This window comes from Neophocaena asiaeorientalis, unplaced genomic scaffold (genome assembly GCF_003031525.2).
Source record: "Neophocaena asiaeorientalis asiaeorientalis breed wild unplaced genomic scaffold, Neophocaena_asiaeorientalis_V1.1 scaffold138, whole genome shotgun sequence".
Taxonomy (NCBI): Eukaryota; Metazoa; Chordata; class Mammalia; order Artiodactyla; family Phocoenidae; genus Neophocaena; species Neophocaena asiaeorientalis.
In genome coordinates this window covers 3,365,809-3,381,371 of record NW_020172632.1, presented here as the reverse complement: position 1 = coordinate 3,381,371, position 15,563 = coordinate 3,365,809, and the positions used below count along the sequence as shown (strand labels likewise).

Sequence of the window (15,563 nt, the reverse complement as noted above, 5' to 3'; positions counted from 1 at the left end):
TTTGGTTGGAATTTTGGTGGCTGGGATTTCTAAGTCACTGAAGCATGATCTGCTAAGTGCAGATGAGGCAAACAGAAACAGCAGACTACGAATGAGGTTGTTTTGGAAAGGACGAAAAGTGCTGTTGCAAAAACATCAAAAAATTTACCATGAACTGCAAAATGTGCTGTACTGTATAGGAAACAGTGTATATTTAGAAAGGAAGAAAAATTCTCTTTGGTACCTATACCACCCTTAGTGATTAATGGTTTTTAGGTGAAAGCAATGATAAACAGACCTGTTCTCCACTTTTTCTTTTTTGAAAACTGCCAGAATTTCATCCAGAGTAAATGTGGCTGATTTCCAGAGTCTGTACCAAATAATTTTTCTGTGTTGGTTTGTTCGGGTTTCTTTTTTTTTTTTGGTTCAGAAACATTCAATCCTATTGAAGCCCTTGTCTAGAAAGCAAACCAGATGATTACAGAAACTTCCTTCAAGATTATTTTTTTCCTTGGTTTAGAAGGTTTTAGACTGCTAAATATGGCTCCAGTTTTATTCTTGAGTAAATGTTATTCCACTTTTTGTGCCAAAATTTTTGCTTGCTAAACCCTTGTGGATTCAGCTGCTACGTTCTGAGTACATAATTGGATATATCTTACAATTAATAGTATTTGCTATGGGTGAACTGTAGAAATTCCCTCATCCCTGGAAACATCCCATTTCTCCTGTCACAGAAGATACTTTCTGGTTAATATATTTTATAGCTAGAGATGCAGTACGGAATTGATTTCTAATAAGGTTACTATGATATTTGGGGTTTAACTTTCATCAGAGTGGGTTTTTGTTTGTTTTGTTTGCTTGTTAAAGGAATGAATCATATGTCCACAAAAGAAAGTAATAGTTTTCAACTTTTTCCTTCCTAACTTTGTTCTTTAGTTTTGAAATCACTGTGGATTTGACAGAACTGAAAATTACTCTTGTATGTCTACTGACCAGAGGAAAGGAAAGAGGGCTCTTTGTACTTTCTCATAGATTTAACACTGAAAGTGGAAGACACAATGCTAGGAATGGTATATGTAGGCAGTTTAAAAGGATCTTTGTTTTGTGTGTTTGATATTTGTGGTAAGTTGATTATAGTATGTGAAAACAGCTAACTCTTAATTTGTCAGTTTATACCTTAGCAGAGAAAAGAGCTACCAAAAAGAGGTGTTTTTTTTTTAATATGAATTATTTTTGGAGGGAGAAGAACCTAATCTCTGCACTTTATAGCTTTTCTTGAAATCAGATGTTTATGTGAATTCAAAAGTGGGAATTTGTTTTTTTAACATGCCCATAAGTTCAAGGCAAAGAAACTAACTTTTTAAAATACTTAAGGCACTGTGCTAGGTATTTGATATAGTTTTCTTTATTAATGCCCATTAAAACCCTTAAGAAATAAATGCTCATATTTCATAGATGAGGAAATTCAAGATTAGAGAATTTATAGATTCACTGAAGGCCACAAATATAGTAGTTGGTGAAGTCTGGATTTTCTCATTTTAAAAACCATGCTCTTTCTTTTATATCACTCTGTCCTCTTCAAGGTCAGTAACCCAGGCATGTCACAACTTTTAAGATTTTTTCCTTTGGGTAAAGAAGTTGAAATTTAATATGCGTATGTAACATCTCTTCCACAGCTTTGTTTTAACAGTTATTATTTGTAATAAGCAAGTAAAGGCATTTTACAGGTAGAGAGAACAAGGCATGAAGTGACTTGGCTCAGATGATACAGCATGATGTTGATGAGTCAGTAAGCAAGTCTTCCGTCTCATCTTCGAAGGCTTATTTCACTAGACAATACATTGCTAATATAGCATATTTATAAAGTGTAAAAATATGCAGTCATAATCTAAACCATTCATTTAGTCATAAACAAACATCAAGTATGTACATGTATATTTACTACATCTTGTTGTAATATTTTATTTATTCAGGATATTGTCCAGAGCCTTTTAAAAAATTATTTTTGGAGAAAGCTGTTGTTAGAAAGGAGCACTAATGAATTACTTGTATTAGTAGAGAGTAGATGCTATGTTTTATAAAAATTTTATGAATTAATAGTGTAATTTTACTCATTGACTAAGTGGGTGGTATTTATCAACTCATTTATTTTGTGATCCAGACAGATATACTGTATATTTGTCTATTGTTTAATTCATTGAGGAAACCTAGCGAAGACAGGTTTGTTTTCAAATCTTGAGCATTATTATAATAGCTTTCAGAATATATAAGTGCTGAGGTTTTCTGATTTAGAAAATGTCCATTTTGGCCAGTTAGTCTTTATTTATTGTCTTTTCAGATACCCGTTTAAAAAATCTGATCTTTTTCTAGAGACAAATTTATCTTTAAGACACATGTTTTTTGCACCTAGAGGTTTTACCATGGGATGGACTTTTAAAAATTGAAATAAACAAGTGCAGGGTTTCTGTTTACTTTGCTTTGTTCACTGTCTTCCAAGAATCTGTGTGGTTTGTAGAGGAAAGTTGAGCAAGGATAAAAACGCTCCTTTAGTTGAAGTTTAGATCTAAAATACATTTCTCCATAGAGTTTGCCTTACCACCCAGTGTCTTTTTTTTTTCTTTCCTTTAAATTATTAACTTAAAAAGAATAGTGAGAAGGTCAAATTATAGGATGGTAGTCTTCATAGATGAAAAATCTTAAAAAGTTTTTTTTGAGTTAATAGTTTTGGATGCCTTTGCACTCTTTGGATATCACTGAACATTAGTCACAACTGACAAGATCATTCATTAACTGGTAATCTCTTTTCTCTCTCTCTCTTTTTTTTTTTGATTGCTAGTAAAAAAAACTAATGTAAATTCATTATTTTTGCTGATCTTGAAATAGAGTAATTATAGCTAATAAGAAAAATTTCAAGAGATAGCTTTAAAAAAAATCCTCTTTCTGGCTAAGAAACATACCAAAGAGTGTGCTCTGATTAGAAATATTAAACTATCCTCTAGAGTTAGGGTTTGGTAAAGGGAAAAAAAGCACCACACTAGCACCTCTTTCACAAAAGATGGGATTTCATATAGGGAATGAGTTACACAGATATGTAGTAGGTTGAAAGAGCAATAATGACTGCAGGAAACAACTGGACCATCAGGCCCACATGGGGGTGGGTTCTGCTGGTTGATGAGGAAGGGAGCCTAGGGCAGGAGGAGACTTAAAGCTGAGAAGGGTGGGCAGAGCCGGGACTGTATGGGGCAGATCCATGGTACCCACTCCAGGAAGCCTGCTCTAGGGCAGACCTGCCCAGAAGAGGCCTCTATTGACCATCAAAGGGCACAAGGTTACTCCTGGTACTGGAGGAAAAAAGGAAAGAGCTTGGGAGAGGTTGAAGTTAGCAGAACTTTGGAGCTCAGAGGAAGGGCCTTAGGAACTTGGCCCCAGACACATGAGAAAGAAGTCCTGCTCAGCTGATACTGGTATTTCTGACAGGATGCAGAGGCTTTTTTCGAAGTATTGAAAGAAAATAGAAGCTAACTTCAGTGGTTGATGCTGAAACAAAGTGGGTGTCATTGTTACGGTGTTGTTACTGCTAGGGTAATGTTGATAGGATCAGTGTGTAAACTGTAAGAATAGAATCTTGTCTGTGTCTGTGTGCGTACACGTGTGCTGTTACTGTCCTTGTTTCTGTTACTGATCATAAAGCCATGGTTGATATTTACCAGTTTCTTCCACTATTTATTCTATATTCCCTCTGCCAGTGCCTCAGATAGTCAAGGTTCTCTACTTCGTGGGACATCTCAAACATTCATTCTTGAAGAGTTAGAATCCTCAGTGGACTTATCCTTTTTAAAAAATTGGTTGTAGTTTCCCATTACTTTTTTTTTTTTTTTTTTTTTGCGGTACGCGGGCCTCTCACCGCTGTGGCCTCTCCCATTGCGGAGCATGGGCTCCGGACGCGCAGGCTCAGCGGCCATGGTTCACGGGCCCAGCCGCTCCGCGGCATGTGGGATCTTCTCGGCATGTGGGATCTTCCCGGACCGGGGCACAAACCCATGTCCCCTGCATCGGCAGGCGGACTCTCAACCACTGCACCACCAGGGAAGCCCCCCATTAACTCTTAATTTTGGACATACCCTAGAAAATAGTCCATTGCATAGCAGCAACCTGGTTTTTTTCCTTGGTAATCGAGACCAGCTAGTACCTCCTCCTTTGCTAGTTGATTCAGTAGCATGAGGAGTATAAAATGGCCAAGTGGCATTCTCAAATTCTAATACAGTGGAAGTACTGTGGAAACATTACATCCTGTGATTTCTGAACCATCAGAGCCCAAAGTTGCAGGAAGCAAAAATTTGGTAAGTTATTAGGCATAATAAGGGGAACTCTTACCACGACTTAATTCCCATACTCATTTTTTTTCCTGGCAATGTGAGATATATCACTGTGTTTTGGTCATTGATATAAAGAATATACCACATCCTTTAAGGTGGAGTCCCAAGCTTTGAGGATATTCTCTCCCAACCTGTGGCATAACTATCTTCACCATTACACTATTCAGTCAAGCTAGCTGCTTCTGGGTAATGGTGTACACCAGTGATACCAGTGCTGCACTTCTCTTACTGTGAAATGAGTTCCTTGGTTAGAACCAGTGCTGTGTGGGAAGCCATAGACCAATAAGGCATTCCCTAAATCCATGAATGGTGGTGCTGGCAGAAGCATTGCTGTCAGGTGAGTCAATTTCATATTCAGAAAATTGTCTTTTTAGGTAAGAACAGATCACTGCCCCCTCCATTATAGAAATGATCCATTACCAGACCCCTGAGGAATGGGGCCGTATTGAGGGCTCCATATTGGTCTCTGTTGTTTGCAGTTTAGGCACTCAGTAGTTTCCTTAGCCAGATTCAGACTTGGTGAGGGTAAGTTGATGCTGTTGTGCCTATGCCTAACCTCTGTCCCTACTGACATGGCCACATTGTACATTAATGCATTGAGCGGTCCTGGGGTAGTAAGGGAATAAGCTAACTGACATCAACAGAACAATGTCATCTTATCCATATTGAGAGCCTTTTTTTTTTTAAGTGGATAGCTTGTAGATAGCAGTCACCCCATGACATATATTCACATTTTGTGTTCATTCTAAACGATCCATTTCCAGTCCTCTTCCCCAGACTTCTGTGTCAGCCAGTTTTCTTTTTATTCTTTCCAAGTTCTGATCAGCTGGGCAACCCATTAACTATTGCCCGTGATTCAGTGTAGATTTGTATCTCAGGTTATTTCTCCTTCTAAATGAAGTGGTCACCCTGTGGTACAACCTTAAGTTCTCCCCACTGGGAGGCTTTTCTTCCACTACTGTCTTTCAGGGATATCTTTGATTGGGATTGTAATGTTTCAGCAGTCTGTTTTTGGTTGGTACCAGCATATTATATATAACCATTTTTTCCTTTCCCAGTGCAAATTTTTTTCTTTCTCAGTTAGCTTAGATATCTCTTATGCACTGATGAGAAGTACAAGGTGCAGCAGCCAGCCATGTACCATAATATGCTTCTGACCCCTGGACCCCAAAACTTCACCAAGGTGAAGCCCTCTGCATTTTCGTGGTGTGCATCTCCTAATCTCTAGCATGCATGTATCTTAGCAAAGCATCCAAGTACTTGCTGCTTTTGCTCTTCAGGACCAATCTACGTTGTCATCACTATAATGTTTTGTGGAATACCTGGGTTATCAAGATCTATCCAGGCTAGATTATTATGCCAAAGAGCAAGAGAGTTGTTATAATCTTCAGGAAAATATAGTGAAGGTATATTGTTTACCCTGCTGAGAGGAAGCAAAACGCTTGTCATGGTGCTTGAAAATTAAAATAGAGGAAAGAAAAAGTCTGTGCAAGTTTAGTTGCTTCCTGTTGTCTCCTCCTACATAATAACCCTAATTCCATGAATTAGGAAGTCAATATGAGCTATCGGGATCTGGGGAAAAAACTACAGGGTAGGTTGAATAGATTGAATGAACACTGTATGATTGGATTTAGGCCAAAGCCTCATTTACCACCATAACTTCCATTTTTGTATCCCCAGGAATTAGTATTGGAGTTAGCATCTAGTAATCCTCTAAAGATCTAGATATTTTCATTTTTTCAGTACACAAATCCCTAGTAAATGGCTACAGGTCTCTTAGGGGAATTCTTAGAGGAAAATTTACAATACACATGTGGCTCTGTTGCATTGTCTTTGGGGGACCAAGAACTTTGTGTTTGGCAACTGGGAGTGACTGTGACCCTCCATTATAGTTATGGAAGTTAGGATCTAGGCTGCCAGATCTAGGTTTCTGTTGTTTATAGATCAAGTAATATTTTAGTCAACTGACTTTTCATTTTGTTTCTTAGAAGTACCACGTTCAATAAAGCACTACTAAAGGTCTCTGCAGGTTGAAATCTTCTGGTTGCCACATTTTGTCCATGCTGTCCGTAACATCATTGCTCCCTCCTTTTTCTTGTTAAACTCTGCCATTTGACCTATGCACTCTGGGATCTCATCATGCCTATTAGGGAGTCTTTTTCAGTGATGTCATCTCCCCATGTTATTCCCAACCCACAGAAGACAGCCACTACAGAGTTTTTCAAGGATGTAGATTCCCTCACTAATGTATTTTTCAGTGCTTTAGTGCAGTGTTCTCTGGGACCTCATGGATTATGTAGTAGGAGGATGTGTATAGTATATTCAGGTTGTACATGGTTAATCCACTTTAGCATTCATATTTTTCTAAGCATCCGGATTTCTTCTACATTTTGCCAGGAAAGTTTGGGCATTTCCTCCTCATTAAATGTAGACTCCTTTGGGATTCAAGTTTCATTCAGTTGACAAGGAAACTATTAGAAGTACTTACAACTGCTTAAGCAAATATATTATATTTGGCCCTATTCAAACTCTTTTGGTCAAACTCACTTAAAATTCAGTTCTATAACTATTCCCTAGGTTTTTGCTGATATAATTTATCAAAATATTATAATTACTTTTGGATATAAGTTGTCTTTTCTCAGTTAAGACATTGTACTTATTTTCTTGGAACATGCCTACATCTGATTTTATAGGTAATAAGGAATGGTGGAGGTAGGTTTTGAGAATAGACATCCCCCTTCAAGGCAACTGTCTCAGATAAGAGTATTCATAGTTTTTAAGCAAGAAGCTAATCTCAGTCATGGGAGGAGGAGCTGTTTCTGCTTACAGAAGAGACTCAGAGAGACTCCAGGGGTTCAGGATTCCGACATTCACCTGAATCCGCTCGGGTATCCCCATTTCACATCTTAGGTTCTCACTCCTTCCACAACAGTGCCTTAACTTTCACAAAAGTGACTTAGAAAGTATGTATATTCAACTTTCACTGTAAATATGCAAGCTGCAAAATTAAATTTTGAGTCCAATTCTTAGGAAGATCATACCTGTGGTTACAAGAAATAAGAAGCTCTTTTTAAAGTGCCACTTCAGAAACTCTGTAACTTTCTTATTATGAATTGAACTGAAATTTAAAAACCCCAAGTGTGTCATTTTATTCTGTAAGCTCTCCTTTAGAGTCAGAAGCAGCCTGCTCATAGTCCTTGTGATTATTACCACCATAATGGTCAGGTCAGATAGTCATTTGGTTCCCTTCGGCACTTGTTTCAATAATGATAATTAATCATTATGCCAGTGCATGGCTTGGATCACTAGTATCCCATTTTCCATTGGCAAGGAGTTCAGCAGTGCATTGAAGGTCAAGGCCATAAGCAAGCCAGTTCCTGAATCCTTTGTTTCCTGGGGCACCTCCATTATCAAGAAAATGAAACCACACTAGGGTATTTTTAACAGAGGGAATTTAATGTAGGATTGGTTACACAGGTGTGGAAGACTAAAAGAGCAAAAAAGTAAAACTGAAGTAACCTAGATACAATAACTGCTTCAGGAAGTTACTGCTTGAAGGTCTAGGGAACAAAGGGATTAACAGAACTTTGAAACTCAGAGGAGCTCTTTGAAGCTGAAGATCAGACCTCTGTGGAATGTATACTGTTCAGCCATTAGTGATATCTCAGAGGGAATGACAAGAAGCTGGTTATAAGAGTGCTGAAAAAAGCAGGAGACTGAAAGCTGTAGGGTGATGCTGATTGAAATGCATGCAAACAGGAAGAAGGAAGTCTTTCCTCCCCTCCTCCTAACTACTAATCTCTACCTAGTATCCTCTATTTGACAAAGGTCTATCAGGAAACCATATGCCAAAGGAAAAATATAATTTTGCAGAATCCTAGCCCCTGCATTACAGAATAGACTATAGAAGGATGAATTTGGAGTTAAGAAAACAATGTCAGTGACCAAACTGCTAATTAGCTGTTTTTCTTAGGTTCTGAGAAGTTGTGACAACATTTAGATATGTGAAGTATTATTGCACAGATTCTGTTCATAGATGCCTAGAAGCTCACTTTGGCTTCCAAACAGTGACATTCTTCCTGCTTTGGACATTTTCTCTGTTCTCATGTTTTCCTTCCCATATTACTTTCCTTGACTCTGACAACTGGGAGAATGGATAGGTTTTTGTCTTTGGATCAGTGATTAGAGTGTCTGAACTCTGGTGAGATCTAAGCTAGTCACTTTCAAACTTTTTTGACAAGACCTACAGTGAGAAATATTTGCATTCCAAAATACACATATTACAAATATGTCCCAGAATCAAAAGTTTTATGAAATAATACTTGGTCCTAACTATTTAGTGAAATATACTAATAATTTCTATCCTATTCTATCCTATCCTTTTCTATTCTTAATCTTATTCTGATTGTGTTCTTTAAAAGACTTACCACAACTCAGTCAGTTATGTAATCTATAATTTGATAAACACTGATCAAAGCAACAGTGTGAAGTAAATATAAATATTCTCTCCTTCTCTCCTTCTCTCCTTCTTAATTGTATAAGCAATGCTTAACTTGGCAAGTTTTTGGTCATTTTTGTTGTTGTTCCTATTCGGGCCCCCAACACATTATTTTTCTTTAAATTCAGGGTGAGAAGAAAGATATTTTAGAACTGAGCTTGTAGTTCTGGTGGTAGAGAAAAATTACACAATAATGATATTTAATGGGAGCATTTCTTATGTTTCCTCCCTCCCTACTTTTCCTACTGAGGGGGGAAAAACAGTGACAATATATATATGATAACTTAAGTCAGAGAAAAAAAAATCCAAATTCTTCATAATTATTTCTCTACTCATTAGTTTGTCAAATATTTGTATATCTTCTATGTATAAAATCTTGAACTCAGCAAATGATACAGCCATTAAAAACACAAATGTGAACTTCATAATTATTGATAGTAGTGAGATGTTAGAACTAGTCTGAGGTAGTAAAACATGCTCTGAGTTGAAAAATACTTAATCTGAGATATGAAAGATAAATATAATTAGCTAGAAGAAAGATGGAATTTGGGGATGGGATGGGAAGGAAAGAATATTCTTAGAAGGAATAATTTTTATGTTACCTCATGAACTAGGAAGGATCAAGGTAAGACAAAAAACAAAAAGCTGTTCTGGCTATTAGCATAGAGAGATGGAGATAGCATAGCACAAGATGAAGATGGGAAGGTAGATAGGATTCAGATCATATAGGGCCTTGTACGCCACTTTGACCATTTATATGAAGAGCAAAGGGGAGTATAGAAGAAAATGATATGAAGACATTTGTCTTTAATTTCACTCTAGCGGTGGTATGGGATGAAATGCAGGGGGGTAAGGGTATGTATGGAGAGATTAGTTAGGCTATTGCCTTAATCTGTGTAAGAGGTGACTGGCTTGGACTAGGGTGGCAGCTTCGGAGGGGAAAGGTAGATGACTTATCTAAAAGATATTTAGGAGGTAAAACTGAAAGGACTAGTTAGATGTGGGAGTTGAGAGAGAAAAAGAGGGCAAGGATAATGCCAGAGGTTTCTAGCTTGGGTAGCTAATATGTGGAATAAATGGGAAAATCAGGCTTGGGGAAACATTAATGATTTAAACTTTGGCTATACTGGGTTTGAGGTTTGGGATCTTACTAAGTACTAGGCATTGTGCTAAGCTTTTCATACACATTATTTGATCTAATCCTTACAAATATACTTAATTTTCCTGTTTTACAAATGAGACAGCTATTAAGTGGACAGAGCCACAATTTCATTTTTATTCTTTAAGAAGGGAGAGATTCAACCATGTTTAAATGTTTCTGAGAAGAATCCAGAAGAGAAGGAGATGTTGAAGATAATGGAAGGGAAAGGGATAATCCATAATGTAAAGCTAATGAGTAGATGCGTAGATAGAACGATGTCTTCTCTATTTAGAGAAAGAGAGTGCATATGCAGGTTAGTTTGTGGATTTGATGTTAGAAGGATAAGGGAATTTCTTCTTGATGGCATCTGTTTTCTCTGCAAAGTAGGAAAAATATTTTAAGACTGAGGAGTGAGAGGGAGAATGGAGGTTTAAGGATGGTTAAGTTTCAGAATAGTTTTTGTGGAAAGTAGAGTTAATGAATCAATTAATGATTCGGTAAGTAAATGCGAGTGGGTTAAGAAGATACTGTTGGTAATTCACAGAGTTTAAAATGATGTTTTATCAGCATCATAACAGCATAAGGCAAAAGTCTAGTTAAATGAGATATGTGTGATACTGCTAACAGACATAGAAAGGCAAGGATGGGAGGGAGAGTAATGTGGCTTTCAGTCATTGGGAGAGATTTTATGGAAGAATTAGAACTTACTTAGTCCATGAGGCACAGGTAGGTAAATTTGATATGAAGAACAACACAAGCCAAGTACAGTTAAGTCCCCTCTATACAAATGAGTTCTGTTTCGAGAGTGCTTTCGTAAGTCCAGTTTGTTCGTAAGTTCAACAAAGTTAGCCTAGGTACCCAGCTAACACAATCGGCCATATAGTATTGTGCTGTAATAGGTTTATAATACTTTCGCATCTTTGAAAGTTCGCAACTTGAAGGTTTGTATGTATGGGACTTACTGTATGGAGTGGGTCCTTAGTGGTAATCTGTAGTTATTTGGTTGATGATAATCCTTCTTTTATGTCAATATTTCAGTGACTATGGGGGTGAGCCTATATCAGGACCTGCATTTGATCCAGCAAGTCACCCAGCTCCAGCTCCTGCTCCTGCTCCCTCTTCTTCAGCATTTCGACCTGTAATGCCATCTAGGCAAATTGTAGAAAGGCAACCTCGGATGCTGGACTTCAGGGTTGAGTACAGAGACAGAAATGTTGATGTGGTACTTGAAGACAGCTGTACCGTTGGTAAGGTTTTTCCTACCATATAGCCTCCACAAATAATTCATTAGGTAAACATTCAGTTTATATTCTTTTGTTTTGAGTTGACTGCTGACAAGAAGGAAATAAAAACAAATTGATATTGTTTCATACAGATTATTGTGTTCTAATTTTAAATACTGTCTTCAGATTGAGGTAAGTTTGAGAGTAATTTTTTTTTTGTTCCACATATGCAGAATGATATATGAAGCTGTTTTAGGGCAGATACAAATCAAACATCTCAGAGCTTAAAAAAATACCAGAATTATTAAGTATATTGATATCAGACTTTATAGCTGGAGCTCCTTCATTTTTAATACTATGATTAATGAGAAATCAGAAATAAGACATTTCCATCACTTCTTCTCCCTGCCAGCTAAATAAATGGTGTAGTACTGTTCTCTCAAAGGAGACTCATAGTGTATGCCTGCCATTTTCAGACAAACTTTACCAAAATTCTGTAGAGAAACTATGTTGAATTCATGTTTGATTCAGATTATTTGATCCATGTTTGTTGCAGAACTAGAAATTGTATTAATTTCTATTTTAATACGGTTTTGCCTTATATCTAAATTTTAGATGTTTCTGAAATTTTGCCTTTGTTCCTTTTTGGGGAGATCCTTTCCTAATTTTATTTAATTTTATTAATTGAGGTACCAGTCTGTGGCCTGTTAGGAACTGAGATGCACAGCAGGAGGTGAGCGGCGGGCAAGCGAGCAAAGCTTCACCTGTATTTATAGCCGCTCCCCATCGCTTGCATTACCTCCTGAGCTCCACCTCCTGTGAGATCACCAGTGGCATTAGATTCTCATAGGAGCACAGACCATACTGTGAACGGCGCATGCGAGGGATCTAGGTTGCGCACTCCTTATGAGAATCTAATGCCTGATGATCTGAGGTGGAGCTGAGGCAGTGATGCTAGCACTGGGGAGCAGCTCCAAATACAGATTATCATTAGAAGAGAGGTTTGACTGCACAGAGACCGTAATAAATCAGTTGCTTGCAGACTCATATCAAAACCCTGTCAGTGAGTGGCAAGTGAAAATTAAGCAAGGCTTTATAGTGGCAAGTGAGTTGATGTACTTCATTGTTAGCTGCATCCGGTGGCAGGCTTTAAGTCGGAATCCGACACTTATTTTAGTCCATGAGTGGCCCGCCCATTATTTTATTTACCACTTCTATCCGCGCCTCTTTCCCACTCTGTGCACTTGTCTCAAAAGTTTTGGTAAGCCCACAAGCTAACCCTAGCCAAAATGAGTAAAAAACAAACGTCACTGGAGAGCTTCTTTGAAAAGGGGGAAAGACCCAATGATGAGACAGCAGAAGAGTCTAAGACTGCCAACAGAAAGCTGCATTTAAAAGAAAATACCAAGAGTCCTACTTAAATTACAGGTTCATTGCAACAGGTGATTGACATTCTCCAACCCCGCTTTGTATAATATGTGGCAACCGGTTATCCAATGCAGCTGTGAAGCCTTCAAAACTGCTTTGCCACATGGAGACCAAGCACCCTACATTAAAGACAAGCCTTTGGAGTTTTTCAAAAGAAAAAAATGTGAACACAAGAATAGAAGTAATTATTGAAGGCCACCACTTCATCGAATGTGTCTGCACTGAGAGCATCATTCTTAGTGGCTAACTGCATTGCTAAAGCTAAGAAGCCTTTTACTATTGGTGAAGAGTTGATCCTGCCTGCTGCTCAGGACATTTGGTGTGAACTTTTAGGAGAGGCTGCAGTTCAGAAGGTGGCACGTGTTCCTCTTTCAGCTAGCACCATATCTAGATGAATTGATGAAATAGCAGAGGATATTGAGGCATAATTGTTAGAGGATTAATGAGTCACCGTGGTACGCAGCCCTGGTTGACGAGTCTACTGATGTTGACAACAAGGCAACAGTGCTTGTTTTTGTGCGATATATTTTTCAGGAGGATGTGCATGAGGGTATGTTATGTGCACTTTTGTTGCCAGCCAACACTACAGCTGCAGAACTATTCAAGTCTTTGAATTATTACATATCAAGAAAACTGAATGGGTCATTTTGTGTTGGTATATGCATGGACGGAGCAGCTGCCATGACTGGACGGCTTTCTGGTTTCTCACCTCGGGTCAAAGAGGTCGTTTCTCAGATGTAAGTCTACGCCCTGTATCATCCGTAGAGAAATGCAGGCTAGCTGAAAAATGTCACCTGAACTTAAGAGCGTTTTGCAGGATGTGATTAAAATTATCAGCCATATTTAAAGTACATGCCCTTAACTCACATCTGTTCACGCAGCTCTGTGAGGAGGAGGATGCAGAGCACACACGTCTTCTCTTACACACAGAAGTGAGATGGCTTTCTAAAGGTAGATCACTGGCCAGAGTTTTTGAGTTATGAGAACCACTCCAGAGATTTCTTTTAGAAAAATGGTCACCACTGGCAGCACATTTCAGTGTCACAGAATGGGTCGCAAAACTTGCTTACTTGTGTGACATATTTAACCTGCTCAACGAACTCAATCTGTCACTTCAGGGGAGAACGACAACTGTGTTCAAGTCGGCAGATAAAGTGGCTGCATTCAAAGCCAAACTGGAATTATGGGGGCAACAAGTGAACATTGGGATTTTTGACATGTTTCAAACATTAGCAGAGATTTTGAAAGAGACTGAGCCAGGGCCTTCTTTCTCCCAGCTGGTGCGTGATCACCTATCTCAGCTTTCAAAAGAGTTTGAGCATTACTTCCCAACCACAGAAGACTGAACTGGGAAGGAATGGATCTGTGACCCATTTGTGAATAAGCCAGGTGAATCGACTTTGTCCGTGCTAGAAGAGGATCAACTGGTTGAGATCACAAATGACGGTAGCCTTAAAAGTATGTTTGAGACAACTTCAAATCTCCATATGTTCTGGATGAAAGCTAAGGCGGAATATCCTGAGATTGCCACAAAAAGCACTGAAAAGGCTGCTTCCATTTCCAATACCCTATCTTTGTGAAGCAGGGTTTTCTGCAGTGACAGCAGCCAAAACGAGATTATGGAGTAGACTGGACATAAGCAGCACACTTTGGGTGTCACTGTCTCCCATCACCCCCAGATGGGACCATCTAGTTGCAGGAAAACAAGCTCAGGGCTCCCACTGATTCTGCATTATGGTGAGTTGTATAATTATTTCATTATATATTACAATGTAATAATAATAGAAATAAAGTACACAATAAATGTAATGTGCTTGAATCATCCCTAAACCATCCCCCCACCCCGTCTGTGGAAAAACTGTCTTCCACGAAACCAGTCCCTAGTGCCAAAAAGGTTGGGGACCGCTGCATTACAGAGAAAAGCAAGTCTGTTAAAAGAGTGATCATTCCCAAACATGAATCAGATTGTTATTCCCTTACTTAAAACCATTTAGAAACTTTCCATTGTTTTGGGGATAAAATTCAAATCTTTTAACATGACCTGTAAGTACTGCTCGACCAGACCCTGCTGCATTTCTAGTTTTCATCCATTATCACTCTCCTTCTTACTCACCATGCCTGAGTTGTAACGGACCTCTTTCAGTTCCTTGAATAGGTTATTAGCTCAGGGCCTTTGTACTTGTTTCTTTTTTTGCCTGGATTCCTCCCCTAGTATAGTCCCTTCTCCCTGTGCCCATCCCCATGCCCCCAAATATTCCCCTATACATTCCTTTTTATTTTAAAAATGAGATATATACAGTATAGTTTTATTAACTATGGGTACATTGTTGTACAGTGGATCTCTAGAACTGTTTCATCTTGAGTAAGTGAAACTCTATATCCACTGAACAGCAACTTCCCATTTTCCCCTCCTGCAAGCCCCCTGGCAGTCATCATTCTGCTTTCTGCATCTATGAGTTTGACTACTTTAAATACCTTATATAAGTGGAATCATGCAACATTTGTCTTTCTGGCTTATTTCACTTCATATGATAAGTGAAAGGCTCATCCATGCTGTAGCATATTACAGGATTTCCTTTCTTTTTAAAAGCTGAATAATATTCCATTGTATGTATACACCACGTTTTCTTTATCCGTTCATCTGTTGATGGACATTTAGGTTGTTTCCACCTCTTGGCTATTGTGAATAATGCTACAGTGAACGTGAGATTGCAAGTATCTCTTGAGACACTGCTTTCAATTCTTATTTTTGGTGTGTGTGTGTTGTTTTATTTTATTGCAGTATAGTTGATTTACAATGTTGTGTAAGTTTCAGGTGTACAGCAAAGTGATTCAGTTATACATGTACATATATTCATGCTTTTTTAGATTCTTTTCTCATATAGGTTATCGCAGAATATTGATTCAGTTATACATGT

At 38.2% G+C, this 15,563-nt stretch overlaps 1 protein-coding gene across 1 annotated transcript in view; it reads left to right on the top strand.

Annotated features, from left to right (window-relative positions):
• Positions 1-15,563, top strand: part of FAF1 (Fas associated factor 1) — a 469,659-nt gene that overhangs the window by 157,440 nt on the left and 296,656 nt on the right. The window contains exon 4 of the mRNA XM_024739340.1: positions 11,033-11,241. Coding sequence (XP_024595108.1) covers positions 11,033-11,241 — 209 coding nt within the window. The remainder of the gene's footprint in view (positions 1-11,032; positions 11,242-15,563) is intronic.